At 33.5% G+C, this 21430-nt stretch overlaps 1 protein-coding gene across 6 annotated transcripts in view; it reads left to right on the top strand.

Moving 5' to 3' along the window:
* LOC145693156 (optomotor-blind protein-like) overlaps positions 1–21430 on the top strand; it is a 241491-nt gene that overhangs the window by 82128 nt on the left and 137933 nt on the right. For 4 of the 6 annotated variants that reach the window (XM_081768903.1, XM_081768907.1, XM_081768902.1 and 1 more), the window contains exon 3: positions 10374–10536. In XM_081768903.1, the coding sequence (XP_081625029.1) occupies positions 10374–10536 (163 nt within the window). The remainder of the gene's footprint in view (positions 1–10373; positions 10537–21430) is intronic. The other 2 variants (XM_081768905.1, XM_081768904.1) reach the window with 1 other exon arrangement.

The raw sequence follows: 21430 nt of genomic DNA, 5'->3' as shown, positions 1-21430 counted from the left end.
TACATCAATTCCTATGGTAATATTTCAGATGTCAGGAGAAACATTCGTGACTTTTCTTTAGAATAAAGAAGCTACCAACTAGATTTTTACTAACTAGATATACAGCTATATACTTTAATACGTTTAGGGAGTAAGGAGGGGAAAAGCACTTTCTTTGTATGCATATCGTGAATTGACATGTTTACTGCTATGTTCATAACAATATGGCTGATTTGAACTTGCTGTTAAAACGCTAAGAATACTTTCCATACAGTGAAAATAGCATAGCTTCTTATAGTCTCCAAACATGCTTTAATTTTGTCAAGTGCTATTCGTCATTGATACCATTTTTAATTTTCTCGAGATTATCACATTTAAAAACACAATCATCAGTTTTTGTTTTCATAATTTTCTATATATAAATCAATCTAATTATGAATATTAATACCTTACAATAATAATTGATATTTTATTTTAAGTGTACTGGCACTCAAATGGGCTTCATTTGATAATTAAAACACGACATTTTGTTACCATATTTAGAAGACAACAACTTATTTTTCTTGATATAATTATTCGTATAGGGTGAACATCTTTTATGTTGGTCGCCTTCCTATCTTGATTATCTTTTTAATTTGGACTTATATATGATGAGCCATATAGTTGGCTATAGCCATATGAAGTTATTAGCCTTTTTTCATAAGTTGGCCATTATATCAGGAAACAAAATTTGGTGACTTTAGTGGGGTACGGGTTTTAATCCCTCTTGAACAAGATATAAAAAATAAACACTCACCATATATATGACATCACTTCGGAGCTTGAGATGAAACTCACAATTTATACATGTCGTTTCATTGTAATAATACAAATACAGGCATGAAAACTAGTTGTCAGCTCGAGCATTCACTTCATTCATATTTTTTTATTAAAGAAAGAGAGAGAGAGAGAAAGAAAATGTCAAGTCGTATTAACTTAACAGTAGCCGCTACTCGTTCTTAATTAGTATTCTTTTAAAACTATTTTCTTAGACTATTATGAGTCAGGAAATGGCAAGAAAAATACGTATTGTTATATAACAAAATATGTTTTACGCAAAATATATTTATAAATTCCGTAAATAGCTACTGAAGCAATCTTGCAAATTTGTTTGTCTGTAAATATAACTTACCTTGAGTTTTTTGCAAGGGAAAAAATCATACCAGTTGTGGTTTATTGCGCGGAACAGCAGATTTATACGAATTTAAGATACAACAGCAGTTACGAATGCATAATCATATTTTGTTACTATTAAAACATATGCTTGCAGGTGTTACTAATGGATTTGTTCGTATATTCAAAGCATGTTTGTATCGCTAGTTTATATTCTAAAATTCCATATTATGTGTGCTGCCTTAAAACATGGAGCCAATTTTTAAAAAAATTTTTTAAAATCAAATTTCGCAAGTTTTAACTTCCAAATTATGGTACTAACTAATGCAAAATCATGCGTGTTCTCCTGTAACAGATCGTCAAACTCTTTCCTTAGTTTTACGTGTTCAGTTCAGTAAACTTGATGAAACGTTCTACTGAATTACAATTAAAATTTTTCAGTAGTAAAACTATAATTTTTAAGTAACAGTGTGGCTTCCTTAAAGTCAAACCATACCTAGTAGAATGTCGAGTCGCTTATTGAAAAATCTTATGTCTAGAGAGATTGTTTACAGGTAACTGTCAGTTCTCAATGAGTACTTCTTGCTCAGTGTATTTTAATCTGCACGGAATTAAGTGTTGTTACTTGGCAAAACCATATTGTAGAAAGTAGTTATGTAGTTTACCAGCAATTGTGCGCCATTACATTCCTAATAAAAGTATTGTATAAAAAGTTATCCAATGACAATAGCAGCGTGTTTTCCACACATTTCTTCATTTATGACGTCATGATATAAAACTTGTTATTTTACTATGATCCATTCGTTTCTATTTCTCTCTCTATCAGAACTCTGTCACTACCTGTGTGTGCTTGGTATTACAGTGTTGTATGGACCATCTTTCCTATCATTCTTGGTTCTAATTATCTGCGTGATAAGTTTATTCGATGACAAATTAGCAAGATTTAAAAGAATTTTTCATCCCAATTTGCTAATACCATTCAGTTTCAATTACTAACAGCGTGTTTATTTTCATCAGTGAACTTAATTAGGAGCTACAAATACTTATGACACTTATAACACGTGTTCAGCAAACGTAATTAAATTTGTAGAACGAAACATGAATTATGACGTTTGTTTCCTCCTTAAGAATTTTTTCTTTGCATGTATTATTAAGATCGGTGAAATATAATATGTTCATTAGAGTCAGTAGTGTGTGAATGTTATCTCGATAGTCATATGTTTGAACAATGGCAAAGACGTTAACCAAATCTAATCATTTAAAAAATAAAAGAAAAATCTTATCGTATCATATTCTTAAATAATAAATCATAACTTTATTGTATGAAAAGAATAACTGTATAACGATGCGTTACCGAAATTATTTTGACATTTTCCTTTTCATGCAAAATTTTAACATATATGTTATATATGTTATTTTTAAAATGTATAAAATACAATAATTTCGTAAATTAGCATAGGGAATCGTTAACTTATTTAAACTGGGGCGTCTGAAGTAGTTAGTTCTGGCGTGCTGCTTTGAATAACCCTCAAGAAAGCATTGAGGCAAATTACACTGAAGGTGTTCGTGTGAATACGTGCTGAAGTTTTCCATGCTTGAGTAATAATAATAAATTTTATGCTATCATCAGTGTCATTTCGTTGGTTTTTAACAAGAAACGTTTGAAGCATAGTTGCATATAGACTATATGGTATGGGGAGAAAAAAAATGCTACATGGAGAAAAATATTCAGTCAAGGTTAACTTCTAAATAATATTCACATACGTGGGCATCTTTTGTCATTGCTCGGAAAAATGATGGTAAGGAAATAAGCAGAATTTACATGACCTTATTACAAGATTACCGCGTGCATTTTGTTACATTTCTTTCTTTATTTTTCTTTATATGTTGGACATTCTTGTTTACTTTGCGCTAAGCCTTATAGATGTTGTACAATACTTTTCTCTTTTCAATTGTACCGGTACCGGTATTATAATGAAGTACCTTCAGTCTTATGGTAACAAACAACTAAAGATGAAACGCGGTTTCAGTAGAGATAAAAGAAAAAAGATCCCTATTAATATATATATGTGTTTAGATTAAAGCACATTCACGTAACGTAGAATAAATTAGGTTGCCAAAGCACTGCTTAGTAACTTTTTTTTTTACTATTGCCTATCTCGATTGCATTTGAGATCGTTAATAATATATGTTGCGTGTTAAATTTTCGTACATATAATGACTTACTAACTATTGAGGTAGGTTGATTATTTCATATCAGACATTATCTTTTTTGTCCTTGTATTCTATCTCGTAGGCGAGGGGTTATATTAGTATCAAAATATTGAATTTGCTTTATCGAGCTGCGGCATAAAACTATTTAATAATGTTTTGGGCAATAAATAATAGGAGTAACTGTTGGGGCGGTGTAGCTATTATTGTATCACGAGAACTTAAAATATACATGCAAGTTTCACCTGCCGTGCCAGGAAAAGTATTCTTTAAAAGTATAAGTGGTAGGACCACCTATAGGAATTATGTACTAACTTACAAACGTTTCGTAGACTCGCCTATCGATGAATGGTGTCGTGAATGATATTTACTATTTTAATGTAGTTTAATGTATATAATCTATACTATTAAAATACCTAGCATCTACATATATGCTACTGTTAAAATGGAAAACATACTTGCGCTAGATAACGAAAGAGAATTCAATAGACATATTTAATAATATTTTTATATAAGATTTACTCAATATAAAAGATAGGACCTCACCTCACCAGTCTCCTGCCCGTTCCCCTCCAGTGGTCTTGGTCATCCTTTTACGGGCAATATTGATTATTAACTATGAAGTATAAGATAAATTAACAGTTTATGTTGAATTTAAACGACTAAAGGTTACAAGAAATTTGAAGAAAACAAACAAGACGACAAGTTTTATTGAACTGTTGACAAGGGAACCGATTCTCTGTAAATTTGCGGTGAAGGGGCATTCAGATGCAGAAGACATATATGAGGATTTTAAGGCAAATTGCATTCAAATTATGCCAAATATTGTATATTCATAAATACAATGAAGGGATGCCACATGAGGTTTGGGGGAGTGCCCCCTAGGATTAGCATAAGCCAAAATCGAACATTTTTTTTTTAACGAAAATATCTTGGCAATATTTTCGAGTGGATGTGAGATGGAGGTAGGATGGGAGTAGTTCACACTTTCATTCTTGGCAAATTTTAATCGTAAATTGTGAAGTTATTCCCAATGACATAAAGAATATATACATTAAGTTTTGTCGTAATCGAATAAGTTTTGTATGGTTAATGTTTGAAAATTGTCTTCCACGTACTAACATATGTGTAAACTTGCTACATGGGGTGGGTTTTACCGCCATTTAACCTCCTTATGCAACCTCAAACAATAGAGTTATTTCTGCAGACGGAAGGAAGGCACAATGGGTGAATTTTACGAGAGTTATCGTGGAACAGACGGACAGACACAAATGCGAATCGAGGCGAAAAGTGGAAGTTTTGCTAATGCTCGCTTTAATAACAATATAACGAAATTAATTATACTTTCTACCCAGTTCGTGCTCCAGCTGCACCCACATTACCATAATTCTGTGTCTGCTTGTGAGGATAATATAAAGGAAGATTTTAGGGAAGCGGATATTAGCAATCTGGATTGGATTGATGATTCGCTTCCAAGTGATCAATCTTTGAGTTACTTAAGCAACTGAACTAATTAGTTATGCCTAAATTTAATGATAAATTAATTTGTGGCATTTCAAAAATTTTTATTATTGTTTTCTTTAATCATTAGTGAAGTGCATGAAAATATCCAAATTTTCTGTACAATTTGAAGATATCTTTATCAGCAGTTCAAAAATTTGTCAATTCAAAGTGTCCCTTTTGCTTAATAATAGCTTACTTTACTAAGTACAATATAAATATCATAACGTTAATAATGAATAATAAACTGTGAGGGTTTTTCAGTACATAAAAAGCTCTGGTCGATAACATGGTGCAAATTCTACTAAAGTGTCAGCTTTCCAGTCTGTAATTCGAACTCGCACAAATTTGCACCATGTTTATTTATGGTAAATTTCATAGGAAAACAATTAAAAATACGAAAATTATAATGAGTAAAATAAAATGTTGCTAACTGGACAAGAAAATTTTATTTTCGTTTTATTGTTCTTATTTACTTCTCTTTTGACATGGAATTTGCCATATACATGTCTTTGCCGATTATACACATATATACTAACATTATAAGAAATACCGGGCGAATTCATTGTCAAATTATATTCCTACAACAACATATTTATATACATGCGGCAATAACTTTGGACATGAGTGTACATAGAACAATTAGTATAAACTCTGTAGAAGTTGATAAGAAAAATTAATTATTATTATTTTTAATTTCGTTTTGGCAATGCTCTTGGAGCATTCTCAATTGTTTTTTCTTTAATTCTGGGAGTACATGTACTTGGTTAGTAGTCTTTATCGTGGAGAAGAACATATGTTTAAGATGCTGACATCTTCATTAAATCCCTATCAATTAATCAATCAATTAATTAACTAGTTTGGACATTCCTCTAGTCAGCGCATCTATTTCCCCATTTTTCTTCCTAGAATAAATGCTATGATATTTCTTCATGATTATGGCTAGTATATTTATTTATTTATTTATTTGAATGTGTAACACACATACACACACACTATTAGATACATAAGACTCAATTCATGTTGAGGTACTTTCCTTTTTGTAAAAATGTAAGACAGGTCAACAAGACAAAATCCATACATAACCTCTTCCTTGGCCTCATTCTCTTTGGCTACACCCATTATATTAGAATTGAATAACACGTTGGGTTATTTACAGACTGAATCAATGCATCGAGGGCGTTCTAAACGAAAAATAAAAGAAAAAACAAAACCTAGTAATTACTGGCATCAAATCAAACACCATACAATTATCTGTTTGTTTAAAAACTTGCAACAAAAGTAGTACTTGCAACATAAACTGAAAGATTTGAATAAAGCATTATTTAACTGCATTTTAACCAATTGTTATAAAAGGCTATTAAATATTATAGAATCATTTATGTTGCTCCTAAATCGTTTTATGTCTTGTGTATTTAAAAGATTGGAGTTTCACCTTGGAAGAACTTAATAATAAAACAGTTTATAAGTGAATACTGTGTACTTCTTACGGTTACGAAGCATTGTAACGGCCCACGGATGACAGGCGTCTGTACTTTATTTGTATACATAAGATTCAGATACAAACGAAGAATGTTTATTATAGTCTTAAATTGGCCCAAATCACTATATTTAAAATACTAAAACTCATTACTAGCTCGAGCATAAGTAGTTTAAATGTATTTAGTTCTTAACCAGTTCATAGGCAGTAGCTTATAGTAGTAAATCTCTTAAATAGGTAATCAATGTACAAAGTAATAATAATAGTAATAATAATAATAATAATAATAATAATAATAATAATAATAATAATAATAATAATAATAATAATAATAATAATAATAAAAGAAATAAGGTTTTCACGTTTCGTCTCGATTCTCAGAAAGCTTTCCTCGCTTCAAAAGTGTTTTCATTTCGTTTTGTAAATTGATGTACAAAATTTACGCCCTGATTTTTTTCTCTTAATTTCATCTAGAGCTTATCAGAATCCTGAGTCATGAGAGGACCACGAAGGGTGTGATATAACAACAGTTAAACCATATTTATTGTTGGAGTATGTTATGTAATGATTTGCTCAATCATCAAACGTTGATAAATGAGTCCTGAGTATAATTTGTACCACAATCGCTTTCTCAATTTATAAGTTTTTATGTTGCGAATCATGTAACATTAACAGAGTGTTCGAGATTTAAGACTTGGATGAGTTAGTGTTTCTCTCGAGACTCGAGAAATCTCTAATCTCATCTCGAATTCGAAAATGTACTTCTCATCTCGTTTTTGAAATCAGACTTTTTTAAATCTCTTGGGCAGCTATAATATGGTGCTCATACCAGTACTCAACACCGTTAAACAAAAGAAAGGTAAGCAGTTTCTATCAACTAAAAATACTTCTACGCGCCATAATGAATTTTAAAATTATATGAAATAGTCAATTCTAAAAAGATTAATTTAGACGATATTTACAATTAAAGTTCAGGAGTTAGTGATGATCTTATGTTATTTTTAGAAAGCTTCCTCATAAAATGTCCTAATAAACAGAATCGATTTCACTTTAGTGGCATGTTTCTTAACTTTTTAAAAAAACACAAGTGCTAAATATCTCATCTTTGGACATATTTTTATTCTTTATACACTAATACTTTCGAATAACATACATATTTTTGAGACGAGACATTCATGACACACTTTTGAGATGAGACAATCTCAGCTACTATCTCTTCTGCATCCCTGGCATAATATTATTGTAAAAATATAAAGAAGTTCTTTATAACTATTTGTTATTTGAACACGATATAAATACAGTACAACGTAACAGTAACAACTATCTAGACTCGTTAAGAAGGAAGCTTGCAGCTCAAAAAAAAAAAAAAAAACGCGAATTGCTTGAATGCTATTCACTCTAGCATTAGAACTGCGTTGCCTTAAATAAACTAAAATCTAAGCAAAGCAAATAACTTTTAATGAATAATAATAGTGTTGCATATTCGGCAAAGTCTGATTACCTTCATCAGACACATTATGTCAGATGGGTTGTTTATGTGACAATATCTTTCATTTATTGTCTAAAACAACAGACCAATAAAAAAACATAATCTAAGTGAAGCATGAAAATGTTTTAGTTAGAAGTTAAAATATTTTTTAAAAAAGGATTATAAAAACAATATGAATAAAGAAATTTGGTTTGTTTGACACTCAAAAAATGTACATTATTATTTTGTGTAGTAATTATTATTTATTTTAGTGGCTATTTACATCGTCACTGGCTACTGTATTCCACGGAGAACTATAAACGTAAATAACCTAGCGTGCATTGTTTTTTTGACATAATTTTTTGAAGTAACATGTTTTATGTTTCGCACTGAATATCAATCGTGTACACATAGAGCATCGTGCTCTAAAATAAATACAGATTTTATTTACAACCACAGTTTGTTAAAATCAGAATTTGTAATGAAAAAGCGTGTTAAGGCACACCAAATACAGAAGTCAGCTAACAGCACTGAAGTTGATAAATATATATATGTATATACGTAATAAAAAAATATATAATCTTCCATGAACTACTCATGAAGTTCTTGTTTTCATGGTTTGCTTTTTACGATCATGTATGTATGTATTGCACTGTATGCGATTGCAAGCAGACGATTTCAGGAGCTGTAAAAAATATATATTATGCTCTTATTTTTTGAATAATAATGTATAGGAAGAATGCATAATGAATTGAACTGAAGTCTTTGTTATTCATCAAAATTGAATAATGATATGATGGATGGACGTAATTTAATTTACCAATACTTTGTAACAGCATCATGAGTTTCATTCTAGGACATTCACTCATGAACTTATGCGTTGTAGGGAATTAATCGTCAATTAATCAATAATAATTGATTGATTGATTTTATTTTGGTCTTTAGTTCTTATGTAGCATCAAGCTTATGAAAGCCGAAATGTGTTACACTCATCCCTCTGTTTTACGGGCCTCCGTTTAACGAATATCGTAAGCAGCAGGCGAAAATTTGGAGCAACCAATTTAATGTGAAAGTCATAATTTTAAACTAAAAAAATGTTAAATGTTGAATTAGAATGTGTATATTTACAGTATACAGTTATTTTACACTTCCGGATTGAAAAGTGTGCTTCTTTAAAATTACAGTACAGTATTATTCCCTGTTAGGGTCGTAAAGTAATCGTACATGTTGGCCACTGCAGATCCATTGTCGAAACTTTCGGACAAGTAGCAACATCGAATCCCCTTTCTATTCGGTAAAACTAGAAACGAGTGTGTTTACATGTTTGAACCACCCTGGCCTGAACTTAATTTAGATGTTGTTGTTGTCTAAATGCATTCTGTTACATGCTTTCTTGCCCCCGTGTAGATAACTGGGTTACAAGATTACAGTGCAGATTAAGACTAGCTAATTATTTCATCATATTTGCTTGTATATTTTTATCGTAGTATCTTTTAGTCTGCAGAAATGGGAATTAAACTAAATTATTATTGTCAACCACGTCTTGGGAACATTTTGGTACTTGCTAGACTACAGAAAGTTACAAGATGTAAATTCAAAGAAAGAAAACTAGATGGTTCTTTATATGAAGTTACATATTAGCCTATCTTTCATGCATGTTGTCATGAGTTCGATTATTTGCTAAAGAACTACTTGCTACTTCGTTTCCTTTTCTTTAATTTATGTTCCTGTAAAAGTTTCACTTCATTCTCTATGAATAATACAACTTTCTTCCTGTTGTCTTGATGTTAGCTGGAGTACAAACTATCAGGAGAGCGATTTGATTACTTCTCACTGCTTGATTATTTTTCACTGCTGCAGCTAACAGGAACGAACAAATGACATAATTGTTCCCTTGAGGAAGGCAAGGATAGAAATATATATATACCTTCACCTGCAATATTTTTACACAAAATGTTTCTAGCTTTTAGGGCCATTTTAACACCATATCTCAACCAAATTCACTTCTCTATATCAGAGTAGACAGGGGTGCCCACAAGGGGGGGCTATGACGCAAACTGCGTCATTGAAATATTTGGGGGGGGGTAAAAATCTATATAAATATGTTTGATGGGGGGGTAAAATTAATCGAAAAGAAGATTTTTTTCATGGAAGAACACCTACGGATAGACAATTGGGGGGTGCGTCATGAACGTAAGGGGGGGGCACCACTGGAGTAGAGGCTATATATACAGTTGCTAAAACAATACCTGGTAAAAAGGAAAAATACTTTTCCTTCGGCGATTTTCCATTATATGCCCCGAGATTTCTCTTCTGAGAAAATAAAATTTTATTGTTATCAATTTAAACACTTGTTTTATTGTTATCAATAAATAAATAAATAAATAAAAAAGATTTAAATCCCGTTTTAAAATGTGTTGGTTTTTTTCGTAGTCTTCTAGTTTTTTTTTTTTTTTAAGTCATGAAATATTATGTCAAATACAAATAAATACATATGGATATCACACGCTGGAATATTGTATAATTTAACGATTACTTGACATGGTTCTGATTTTATTCTTTTTCTTTTTATGTTTACTTCAGTCGGTGGATGGTTGCGGGTAAAGCGGATCCGGAAATGCCTAAACGGATGTATATTCACCCGGACTCTCCATCGACAGGTGAACAATGGATGCAGAAAGTGGTCTCCTTTCACAAACTGAAGCTTACCAATAATATCTCGGACAAGCACGGCTTTGTAAGTACTGTACGTTTGTATTCTACATTTATTTTTTTCCTTTATATCTACATATTACAAAAAACATACCTGTAGTCGGGGGTGAAAGTATAGCTCAAGAAAACAGGTGCATTTACAGCATGACAATGCATTTCGCAGTACATTTGGAACTCCACTTTTTATCCATCATTTGAAGTTTATTTTTTCTTCTGTTGAGATTTTATTGTGTGAAACTTAGTGCAGGCATATTGTTAGTGAATGTTAAGGTTTGTTCCAATGAATGACAAACTTAATCTGTTGAAGTCTGTAGTTCTTTATACAGAAAATCGGAAACGCACAGAAATAGTTAAATTCAATAATCGATATATAAACTTTAATCGATTATTTATTTAACGTAATCGATATTATCCGAGTCTTCGATTGTTGAAAAGCAATCGAATTTTCAAAAGCTCTGGAAGCAGTTTCATAACGTCGATTACATATAGAAGGGATGAAGCAGCAGCATTTCAGATTTTGCTTGATGGGAGAAGTCAATTATTCAGGATCGGTATATAGAGAGTTCCATTTTTCTGAGTGGTACATTACTGCACTATTGACTAGGCCCTATATATAAATTCAGGTGAGCAACTGCTTTCCCTATCCTCTTCAAATGACGCCCCTGGAATGGATACAAAAAAGATATCAAGACGTCAGCTCAGCCGAACTGAACTTTTCCAACCATTCAATTGTGGAGCATTCTCAATTTTTGAGGACATATTCGCAACACTATAGCCTATGACGAGTTCCTTAAGTAACCAATAACACCAAAACTCGTTAACTTTATTATTATGATTATTACAAGAACATCTGTTACTAAAACGGATCACGTTAAGTTTGTGTCAACGATTTTAATGGTTAAAAGGTGTTGGGCCTTATGGATTGCATTGTTTTTGAGAGCTCTTGTTTTAAATATAGGATCATTGTAGTTAACATGTGTGTGCATGCATTGGATAATTTCTAATTAACACATGGATTTTAATGACACACTGTTGGCACAAGACAGAAACTTGTTTCTATTGTAGGTATCAGCATAAGTATAATGATTGCATGTCATAGTACATAAACTTATGCAATTTTCGTGTGCACAAACAGAGTGAAAAACAACAATTTGTATTATTATTGTTATTACCATTTGTGGAAGTTATGCAATATGACAATTAAATGAGTTCTTACGAATTTCAGGATCTTCAACTGCTTGTAAAGAAATAAACACTGTTTATACATACCGTAGATAAGAAAATGCATATGTTATAGTGAGTCAAGGCTTGTAGATAAAATGACGTCAACAAGACGGAGGCAAATATTTATACAGTAGGCCTATAACTTAGTAAGAAAGTTACGACAATAACCTTATGTAACAGGTAGTAGATAGCTGCGAATTTCAGAAAGGAGAGTATAAAATTTAGGTGAACATACCGTATCTCTTATATACACATTGTATTTGGGTATAATCTGTATGGGACAGGACAAAATTTAGGGGATGAGTGCAGGGGGTAGAAGTGAGGGGGAACGCGGGTGTATGCCGTACCCACACTTCCAAAATATAGACTACACTGGGAAAAAAACGTATGTGGCATGCGTAAAATCGTATGTTACATTTGTAAATCCTGTAATTTTTGGACTTAACGTGCAGCAAACGTATAACTGAAAACGCGTTTTATAATGCTTTCTGTATAAGTGTTCCATCTGTACGTACTTTCCGTATGAAACAATATAGGCGGTCAGGGTCTCACTACAAATGGACGTATATGAATATAGTTGACGAAGGTAACATACATATATGTATGTAATATAAGGAAGACTATTTGATATCAGACATCCTGCAATGGCATGTAACATCGAAGGGCAGTGCCTATGTAGCGTACGGATAACGTATGCTCCGTACTGATTTCTGAAGTAAGCAAGAGGATTCCGTATATTTGTACAATATACCGCTGTCCGGAAAACGGATTTTTGTCAGTGTAGATAATGCTATTTTTTAAAAATATTAACACAGTATTGTATTTCCGCTGTAAAATACTATTTTATGACAATCGCTAAATAATAAATCAGATGGAGGATGATACGAATTTCTGTTCTTAGCACTCAAATAAATACTGATTGGTCTATAGAAGTATTGCAATACTCAGAATTATAGAAATGCATAATATTATCCAATAGAAGGCATATAAATTTGTTCTCCTTTGTTTGAATTACAAATGAGAACCCTTAGGGTTTACGCACAAGATGGTTTTTGGTATAGTTATCATTTAGTAATGAATATCAATACATACATTAGAGCAAGTCGGTAAATACACAATACAAAACCTAACGCCTAATTGTTAAATTTAACATTCTTACGTAACAGTAGTTCATTCGTGTCGAAATGAAACAAAAACATTTCTCATCCGTTTACTACATTATTTGAAACATCTTTGACGCATACAGGAAAAAAAAAAATACTTATATGCATCTTGTTCTTGTATGTATAAAATGTATGTATACAAAAATTCCTCCAACATATAAACAGAGAACTTCCGCAGAAATACATTTATATGACTTCTCAAATGATGTAAAGTGCCCTGTAGCTAAAAATTGTAACCCATCTTCACTGTACACGTACATAACATACATATATATAAAAGTAAACATACGTTTTTCCTTTGCCTTCGCACCTCCCCCCCTTGTAAAATTATTTTCAGGAAGCGCACATTGTGAAAAGTTAAAAACCACATTTTATGGAAAGAATGGGCAACATCGTTATTTTATAATGTTAACACATGTTTCATAAGACTTCCTCTCTTTTGCTCACTTTTACGTGAAAAACTCTATTCTACCTGTTTTATTATTACTTTTTTATTATATCTTTGTGTTTTCTTTCTTTTCTTTTAATGAGCCCGTTTGTGTTGTTTCATCATTGTGACTTTTCTGAGCTCATTTTCCATCTGACGCTGATATTTATAGGAGGTGGTGGAAATATTTTACAACTCTTATCACCTGTTCCAACTGGTACTCACACGCGTTTGTCATTCATATATATATATATATATTGTACTTATGTTATCAAGCTTTTAGCATAAGTGGAAGGGAAGATATGCTTACCTTAACATACATAGTTAATCAATATACAGGGTGTAACCAAAACATGTCAATATTTTGGGAACATATTCTTCACACCAAAAGAAGAAAAATAGTTCATATGGACCTGTGCTCAAAAGTGGATAGTTTCGTAATTAGACCCCCCCTGGATACGGGTTTGATGTGAACTATCTATGTTTAAGAATGTTTCAGTACTTGCACACTAATTTTAAGAGTTAGGTAGGTGGAGAGTGACTAACTACCCCAGTCTCTTTGAAAATGATAGTGCAAGTACCCGAGGATTTGAAGGGTGGCTATTTCGATAGTTCACATGCTATTGCCTCAGTGATGTCTTGCCCAACTACGATCGATCCTATAATAGTGGAACTATGGATCTTAAAGTTCATTTTTTTCAAGTTTTCGCAACACTGTAACTATGAAACTATGCACTTCCAACCACAGGTCCATATGAACTTTTTTTTTCTTATTTTGATGTGAGGAATCTATCTTCAAAATGTTGTGACGAACTTTTGTAACGCCCTGTATTGGTGAGAATTTCGTTCATACCTAGGTAATTTTTTTTATATTGAAAATACAATGTTAGGGATTCTTCAGTTCTACTTGGTTGGATTTGGAACTTAGCGTCTCTTTTCAGCAACGAGGCTACCTAAGACGCAGATCTACAATTTAAGTTGGAATTCAAACAACTGTAATGCGTTCATTTTTTTTTTCAAAACCCGGAATCGAATTCCAAAGCTCATAGTAAGTCACTTTTTTTTTTAAACTAAAATTTACTTTTTTCAAGTTGGTTACTAAAAGTTACTTTTTGTTTTTCAAATTTGTCACTAAAAGTTACTTTTTAGGGAGGTAAAGTGACTTTTTCGTATGATTTATGTTTTGCATTGGCAGTTTTCTGAGAAAAATATAAAAAAATAAATGGAAAAAGGCAGAAACTTGTTACTCATTACTCTTCTGAAAGCTTCAGTACTTGCTGCCACATGTGAAACAGTCAGCTTTATATTCACTTGAGCTTTTATTCTTTCTAAGGCACAGTAGACGGTTGGTGGATGCTTAAGCTCTCAAGGTGGGGTTGAGAACCTTTCTGTGTCTATTCTTTCTTCTATCATAATAGTCTTTTAGTTTTCTATCGTAATAGTTAACGCTCAACTCAATGTTATGTTTGTGTGGTTCATCATATTCGTCTTTGTTATGCTTCTTGTATGTTCTTCTTAAGAGTAGGTGATGAACTTGAATTTTTCATGGCTTTGAGAACTCTCAATGCTAAGTTAAATATAATGTCTGAGATGAAGAAATTCGGAAATAGGCCAGAACTGGTTCCACATACTCAGAAGCTTCTTATATCTGCTAAGTCTGCTTACCGCAACTACAAAGCATACTTAGAAAACCTAAGAAAGGAGGAAGCTCGAAAAGAAGAAGTAAATTTAAAAAAAAAAAAGATGAAACAAAACAACAAACAAAGTGAGAGTGGTGGAGAAATTGATAAAGGAAAAAAGGGGCATGATGAGATTTTGGTCACTTTTCGTGCACTTTTGGTCACATTTTGGTCACTTTTTCGTGCACTTTTGGTCACTTTTTCGTGTGCTTTTGGTCACTTTTCAACTATTTACGAGAGACCAGACCACTACGAGCCCTGGAATTCGGAACCCCGCGAATCAAAGAGTAGCCACTACACAGGCAGGAAAAGCAGTCTTCAGTTCTAGTTCAACGTTTCTCAGCCTTATTCTAGTTGATCAATGGAAACGACAAGGGATTTATTTGTTTAGAGTGGATGTTGAATTGAGTTGATTTTGAGTTTAACATCCCTTTCAGCAGCGAGGCTATGGGATGGAACCTACTGATTAACGTGGAATCCAAACCAGATGAGCTACCGCCGGGAATCGAACCCGGGTCTCCCACGCCAAAGGCGCGTACGCTAACCACTTAGCCAGGAAGGAGCTCTTTAGAGTGGATGTGTCGAAAGGGAATTCAATGAAACCGCTAGTCTTATGCCCGTCATTATGCTATTTAGGCTAAACGAAACGGATGATTAATAACAATGAGTGATTATTAAATAGTTGGTGACATCACAATATGGGAAAATCCCGAGGAAACCCACAAGACACAATATTGTTCACCACATTTTTTTTTTTTTTAAAGTTCACCTAACTGTGATACTTTCCACCTAATTGCCTCTTCATCAGTCTCGAGTTCAAATTCTACGTAATCTGGTCCGATAAGGGCACGAACACAGGAGCTTCGAGGACAGGGTGATTTCCATGTTCTTCAGAGGGATTCGAACCCGCGATAAAATTTGCCTCAAATAGCTAGACTAAACTACACCAATTAATTACTGAGCCAACATACCTCTCCCCCTCTTTGTGGATTTATCGAAATGACAGTTCTCAATTGAATAAAAATCGCCTTCCATGGTTACACTCTGTTGGTTAAAGAAGACATATAATAAGTATGTGTTTGGTGTAGCTAATGTAATGTATATATATGACTAGAAGAGTACTCCTCCGCATCAAAAGTACTTAAACTATGGAAAGAATAAGGGAACATTTTTTTATTATTTTTTAAGGTATATTCGATCATTTTTCCATTAATTCTTCTGTATAATAAGTAGTGGTACGAATTCATATCCTTGGGGAAATCTTAAAATTTAATAACAGAATGTGTACGGAATTTCGAATTTTAATGAAGTACGAGAAAAGTACGGAATTTCGTTATCGTATAATAGATCTATGTTCAATTCTAGTCACCATTTCGACAAAATATACAATAAAATATGTCCAAAATTGAACATTTTCTTTTCTTGCTTAAAATTTGGCTGCATACCTATTAGATGCTGTACTATATTCATCGAGTAGACAACACAGTATTCTAGTAAAATAACAAAGAATCATTGACAGAACGTGTTGATGTTCCATTGTTATTAAATTACCGTGATGTGTAAGACGAGAAAGGTGATTGATATTAAAACATAAGCAAAGATTGATCTTGTTATGTAGTTATTTTAAGGTTCATCATTATTATTATTTTGGTATGAAGAGTATTTCTAATGCTATTAATTAGCTACTGTAGTTTTAACATCCATTAGGTGACAGATTGATTGCCAGTGATTCTTTGAAAATCGATTGTGATCAGTTTCTAAAGGCAGAATCAAATAAATATATTTATAAAGCTACTACAGCAAGTCTTTATGAAAAAATTAATATAATGGCAAAAAATCGGACCGACATCTTCAATGAAATGGGTACAGTATAGGAAAGGGGGGCAAGAGTACGCAAATTTTAATTAAACTTATATATTTTGGTAAAAAATAGTTACAACGGAAAACTTTTACATGGAACATAAAACTTGAACTCTCCTTTACGAAATGTGAACTCAACTTTTATATACCTTTATTCTTAGAGGAAGTAGAACTCATAAAATGAAAACATTCAAATTCGTACTCTTGCCCCTATATGTGGGGCAAGAGTACGAAATCAAAGGGGCAAGAGTACGCACCCAAAAGAGCATTAACAATTATCACAGATGAAGGTGCTACTCCTTTATACGATGTGCATTGTTCATGCCACCATTCATGGCATCTTGCGCACTTCATCCAGTCTTCTATTGGTGGGTCACTGTAAATGATGTTGCATAATGGACACTCGTACACTACTTCCTCACTGACCTGAGGAGTTGTAGCTACAACTTCGGTTGTAGCTTTCCTGGTGCAAGATGATGTTTGCCTTTGCTCTTTGTAGGGCGCCGTTTCGAAAGTAAGCTCTGCTTGAAAGGAGAGGATGTCAGATCTCTGATTGACTTCGACAAGATCAAGATCTACTGGTTGAGTGCTTGGTAGCAGTTGGAGGAGGACTGACAACCACCAAAGGAGTGCATGGTGTAAATGGTCCACATGGGCCCCTGCTTACCTCCAGTTAAGATCTAGTTTACTGGTTGAAAGTTTGGTAACAGATGAATGAGAACGAGCAACCAGCAGAAGAGTGTTTGAAGTGGACAGTCAGCATGAGCTTTTGCTTGCTTCTAGTGAGGATCTAGCGTTACTGTTTAAAGGTTTGGTAACAGATGGAGGAGGACGAGCAACTGGCAAAGGAGTGTTTGATCTGGATTCACCGCATGGGTCCCTTTTTACTTCCAGTGAATCATCCGATGAACGATTTTGGGCTCTATTCAGGTCTGATGCTTGATTTTTTGCTTCAGGAATGCTTTCGTCTTCACACCTGGCTTCTACATTTACGTCTATCACATCCACAATAGAAGGAAGAAAATCTTCTTCAGTGAACACATCTGGATTCAGTAGGACAACTCCAGATTCTTGAAGGCTGGATACCAATGGTTGCAGCGTTGTAGTCATCATCATGATAGGTATTCTGCCTTTATTGGCAAGTCACTTGCCGCAGCTGAGAAGCTTCCATGCTCCACGGTCCTCCGCTAACTTCTTCGTCTTCGCGTATGATCTTTCTGTTTTTATATCATCCATTAATTGTAGTCTCCTTCGCCCCCTCCCTCTCTTTCCCGCCACCACACCCTCTAGGACGTCCCTCATGATACAATATCTTCTTAGGCAATGTCCCAACCAGTTTCTCTTCCTCTTCCTAATAATATCTAAAAGTGATCTTTTTTCACCCACCATTTCTAACACTCTCTCATTCGTTTTCCGCTCGACCCAACTAATTCTTTCCATTCTTCACCACACCCGCATTTCGAAGGCTTCCAGTCGATTTTCATCACCTTTACGTAATGTCCACGTTTCGACCCCATACAGTACAACACTCCACACGAAGCATTTTATGAGTCTTTTTTGTAGTAAGCCTCAGTAAACAAACTCGCAACTTGGAATTATGTGGGATGGATGATTCCTCATCCATTTATCACACACAGTTGAATACCAGGATTTCATCGGGTCAAAAAAAGGAGCGATTCAATAGTTTCAAATTATGACTGGGATTTGGTGGTAAACTCAACATCACTATCCTATTTTGCCTGCAGAAATCAATCGCTTCGATTGAAATGTGAGAGGTCTGATTGTCAACAAGTAAAAATACCTTTTTCGTAACCGAATTTGATAGCACATGTTGGTGTAAATAATATAACCATTCTACGAAAAGTTGTGAGTTGATGAACCAGAATTAGATATTCCCACAGAACCTGGCGGCGAGCCATCGAATAATTCTTGTTTCATTTGTTTTGTGGGAAATATCTGGGGAATAAAGGAACCAGATGCACTCACCATGAAACAGCTGTTATGTTAACTCCAAAATCACTAGAGACAGTTTTATTCACAACTGATTTTTAGTCGACTTTTGGAACTTTATGAGGAACCGTATTTATTCCAGTATCGTACATGTTGTAGATATCCCGTGGAGAAAAGCCGTTTTGTCTTACAAGATCTTTTAGACAATTAAAAAAACATTCAGCTTGTGGCTTGCTAAAACCACGAGCTCTCCCCAGACTAGTCTTTGAAGGCTGTTGCAAAGCAATTGTTAAATGTCTACGACGGAAAGACTCTGTCCAATCTCTTTCTGCCATTCGATTTACACGACTAAAGGATATGGGGCACCTTCAGTTACGTTCAGCAAAATTGTATGCCATTCTTCTTAGATCTTTTAAAGTTAATACATAGAATTGATCCACTAATGTGATATATTACACTAATTCGTTCTCCATTTCTTGGATAAATAGGCCTACTGGCTTTATTGTACCTAAAGACGTTGCAGATTCTCATTCAAAAAAAGAAAAGAAAAATCCTTAATTCTCCTTATATCAGTAATGGGAATGCATAGGATACAAAAAAAAAAAAAAAAAATCAGACCCTTTATAAAAATATATTTCCACCTTATTCCATCAGTTACAGAATGCTTGTCACCTACAAGGGTAACTTGAAAGCTTCTCGACCTATCCTTGATGAAGCTACATATTGTCAAATGTTAGGTTAGGTTAGCTTCATATATCTTTATAGAATCCCATAGCAATCATTGGACTGATACCGCCTTATGCAGAGTCGTTTTAACGTATGATTACTAAAGGACTGACCACTACAGGAAACATACGGTAGTCGAACTTTTTAGTATGGAACTAATCACGCGTCAGAACGACTCTGCATAAGGCCCATTGAAATTTATTACTGAAGACTACTGACATTTAAGATAAAAGAGGACAAAGCGTAGTATTTCTGAAACCTGAATAAAATAAGCAAGCGTAACGTTATTCAATAACTGCAGATGTCACTATCTCACACGTTTATCTGTTTCGAAAACTCAAACACCACCTTAGATACTGTTATGTAAAGAATGGTATTTAGAATAAAAAAAAAATACCCCTCGTACATAAGAAAATATCAGGATTCTTCAGAATTCTTAACGTTAGAGGCTACATATGGGAACCAGTATTCGTAAAGTTTGCCGTCACTCTCTATTACAACGGAATCTACATTTTTTTTATTGTTAGTTCTAAATCAAATTGGATTCTTTTTCATAGAACAGAAGGGGCAAGAGTACGCACGCGTACCCTTGCCCCATAGGTATCTGCGTACCCTTGCCCCCTCACTACACAATTGACTTTCCCGTGATGATGTACAGCCAACTGTTGGAAGAAAGTCAATTTACTCCATCCTGTCAAACAATGGATGTGTTAGAAACTAACGTTTTATAGTACTTTGAAATCGTTATAAAATTGTGTAAGTTATTCATTAACTACTTATGTCCCAATATTATATCAAACTATTAGAAAAACATAAATAATTACCTAGATAGCTTGTAGTTTGCCGCAGCACACTCAAACTTGTTTAGATTCTAGACGCCATTAACATCAAACTCCACGTAACGCATTATTGCCATACGCGAATATATTCACCTGATTTTAGGGAATCGTATCCTTACCCCCCACGTACTCTTGCCCCCCTTATGTTCTTCGGAATTAGTTTATTAAGAAAGAATTTATTATTTTTTTTCAAGACATAAATAGATCTGAAGGGAAAAGATTCTTCCAAACGCATATAAAACCTAAAATTATGTCATACTTAGCAAATATATCATGATACTTCCTGGATATCTAATAAAACAAAAGGAAAAAAATTGAGGATGTGTTTAATTGGTGGATTTTCTCTCTTTAAATCCTTCAGTACATAGTATTGTACGTGTATTGAGAACATAATCTCACAATTTCGCAATAAAAACCAGTGTTTCTGAACAATTTTAATTACACAGTTAGATTTTCCTTGGTGATAAAACTATAAATAATGACAACAATTTTGAAATTTCTATATTATACGATTGTTATTATTGTTGTTATTATTGTCGACTTGCTTTGCTGTTGTGTTATAGTATATGTTTTGAACAACTTTTAGTGAAGGAAAATAATTTTTTCCCACACAATTAAGCAAACTGACATGCCTCCAGTTTTTTAAATTTTTGTTTATTTTTTATTTTATTTATTTATTTATTTACTAGTAGAATACCCATTCTTCGCACGGAGAGAGTACGTTTCATTTTGGACATAAAGGGGTGAATTTTATGTGGGCTTAAATAGTAGACATTTTACGGAAATATGATCAGATCTCATTTTTATTTCCTTTAAAAGCTTTTTGTTTGTTTGTTTGTTTGTTTGTTTGTTTGATGTAGTGATCCTATTTCATGCTTCATTTATACGGTGGATTCATGTTTATATCATGTGGAGCAAGAAAGTATTACCTTAAAGTGAGCCCCCTCGAACGGCAGCGGACTTAAATTGAGGGACACTTACCTTCCTGCACCCCCTCCCTTCACACATGTAAGTTACGGCCCTTCTTCTCTTTGATTCCAGCTTTGTAATATGTACATCG

The sequence above is a fragment of the Thermobia domestica genome, chromosome 8 (genome assembly GCF_964235325.1).
Source record: "Thermobia domestica chromosome 8, izTheDome1.hap1.1, whole genome shotgun sequence".
In the NCBI taxonomy this organism is placed as follows: Eukaryota; Metazoa; Arthropoda; class Insecta; order Zygentoma; family Lepismatidae; genus Thermobia; species Thermobia domestica.
The sequence above is the reverse complement of the archived record's forward strand: the minus strand, read 5'-3'. Positions and strand labels throughout refer to the sequence as shown.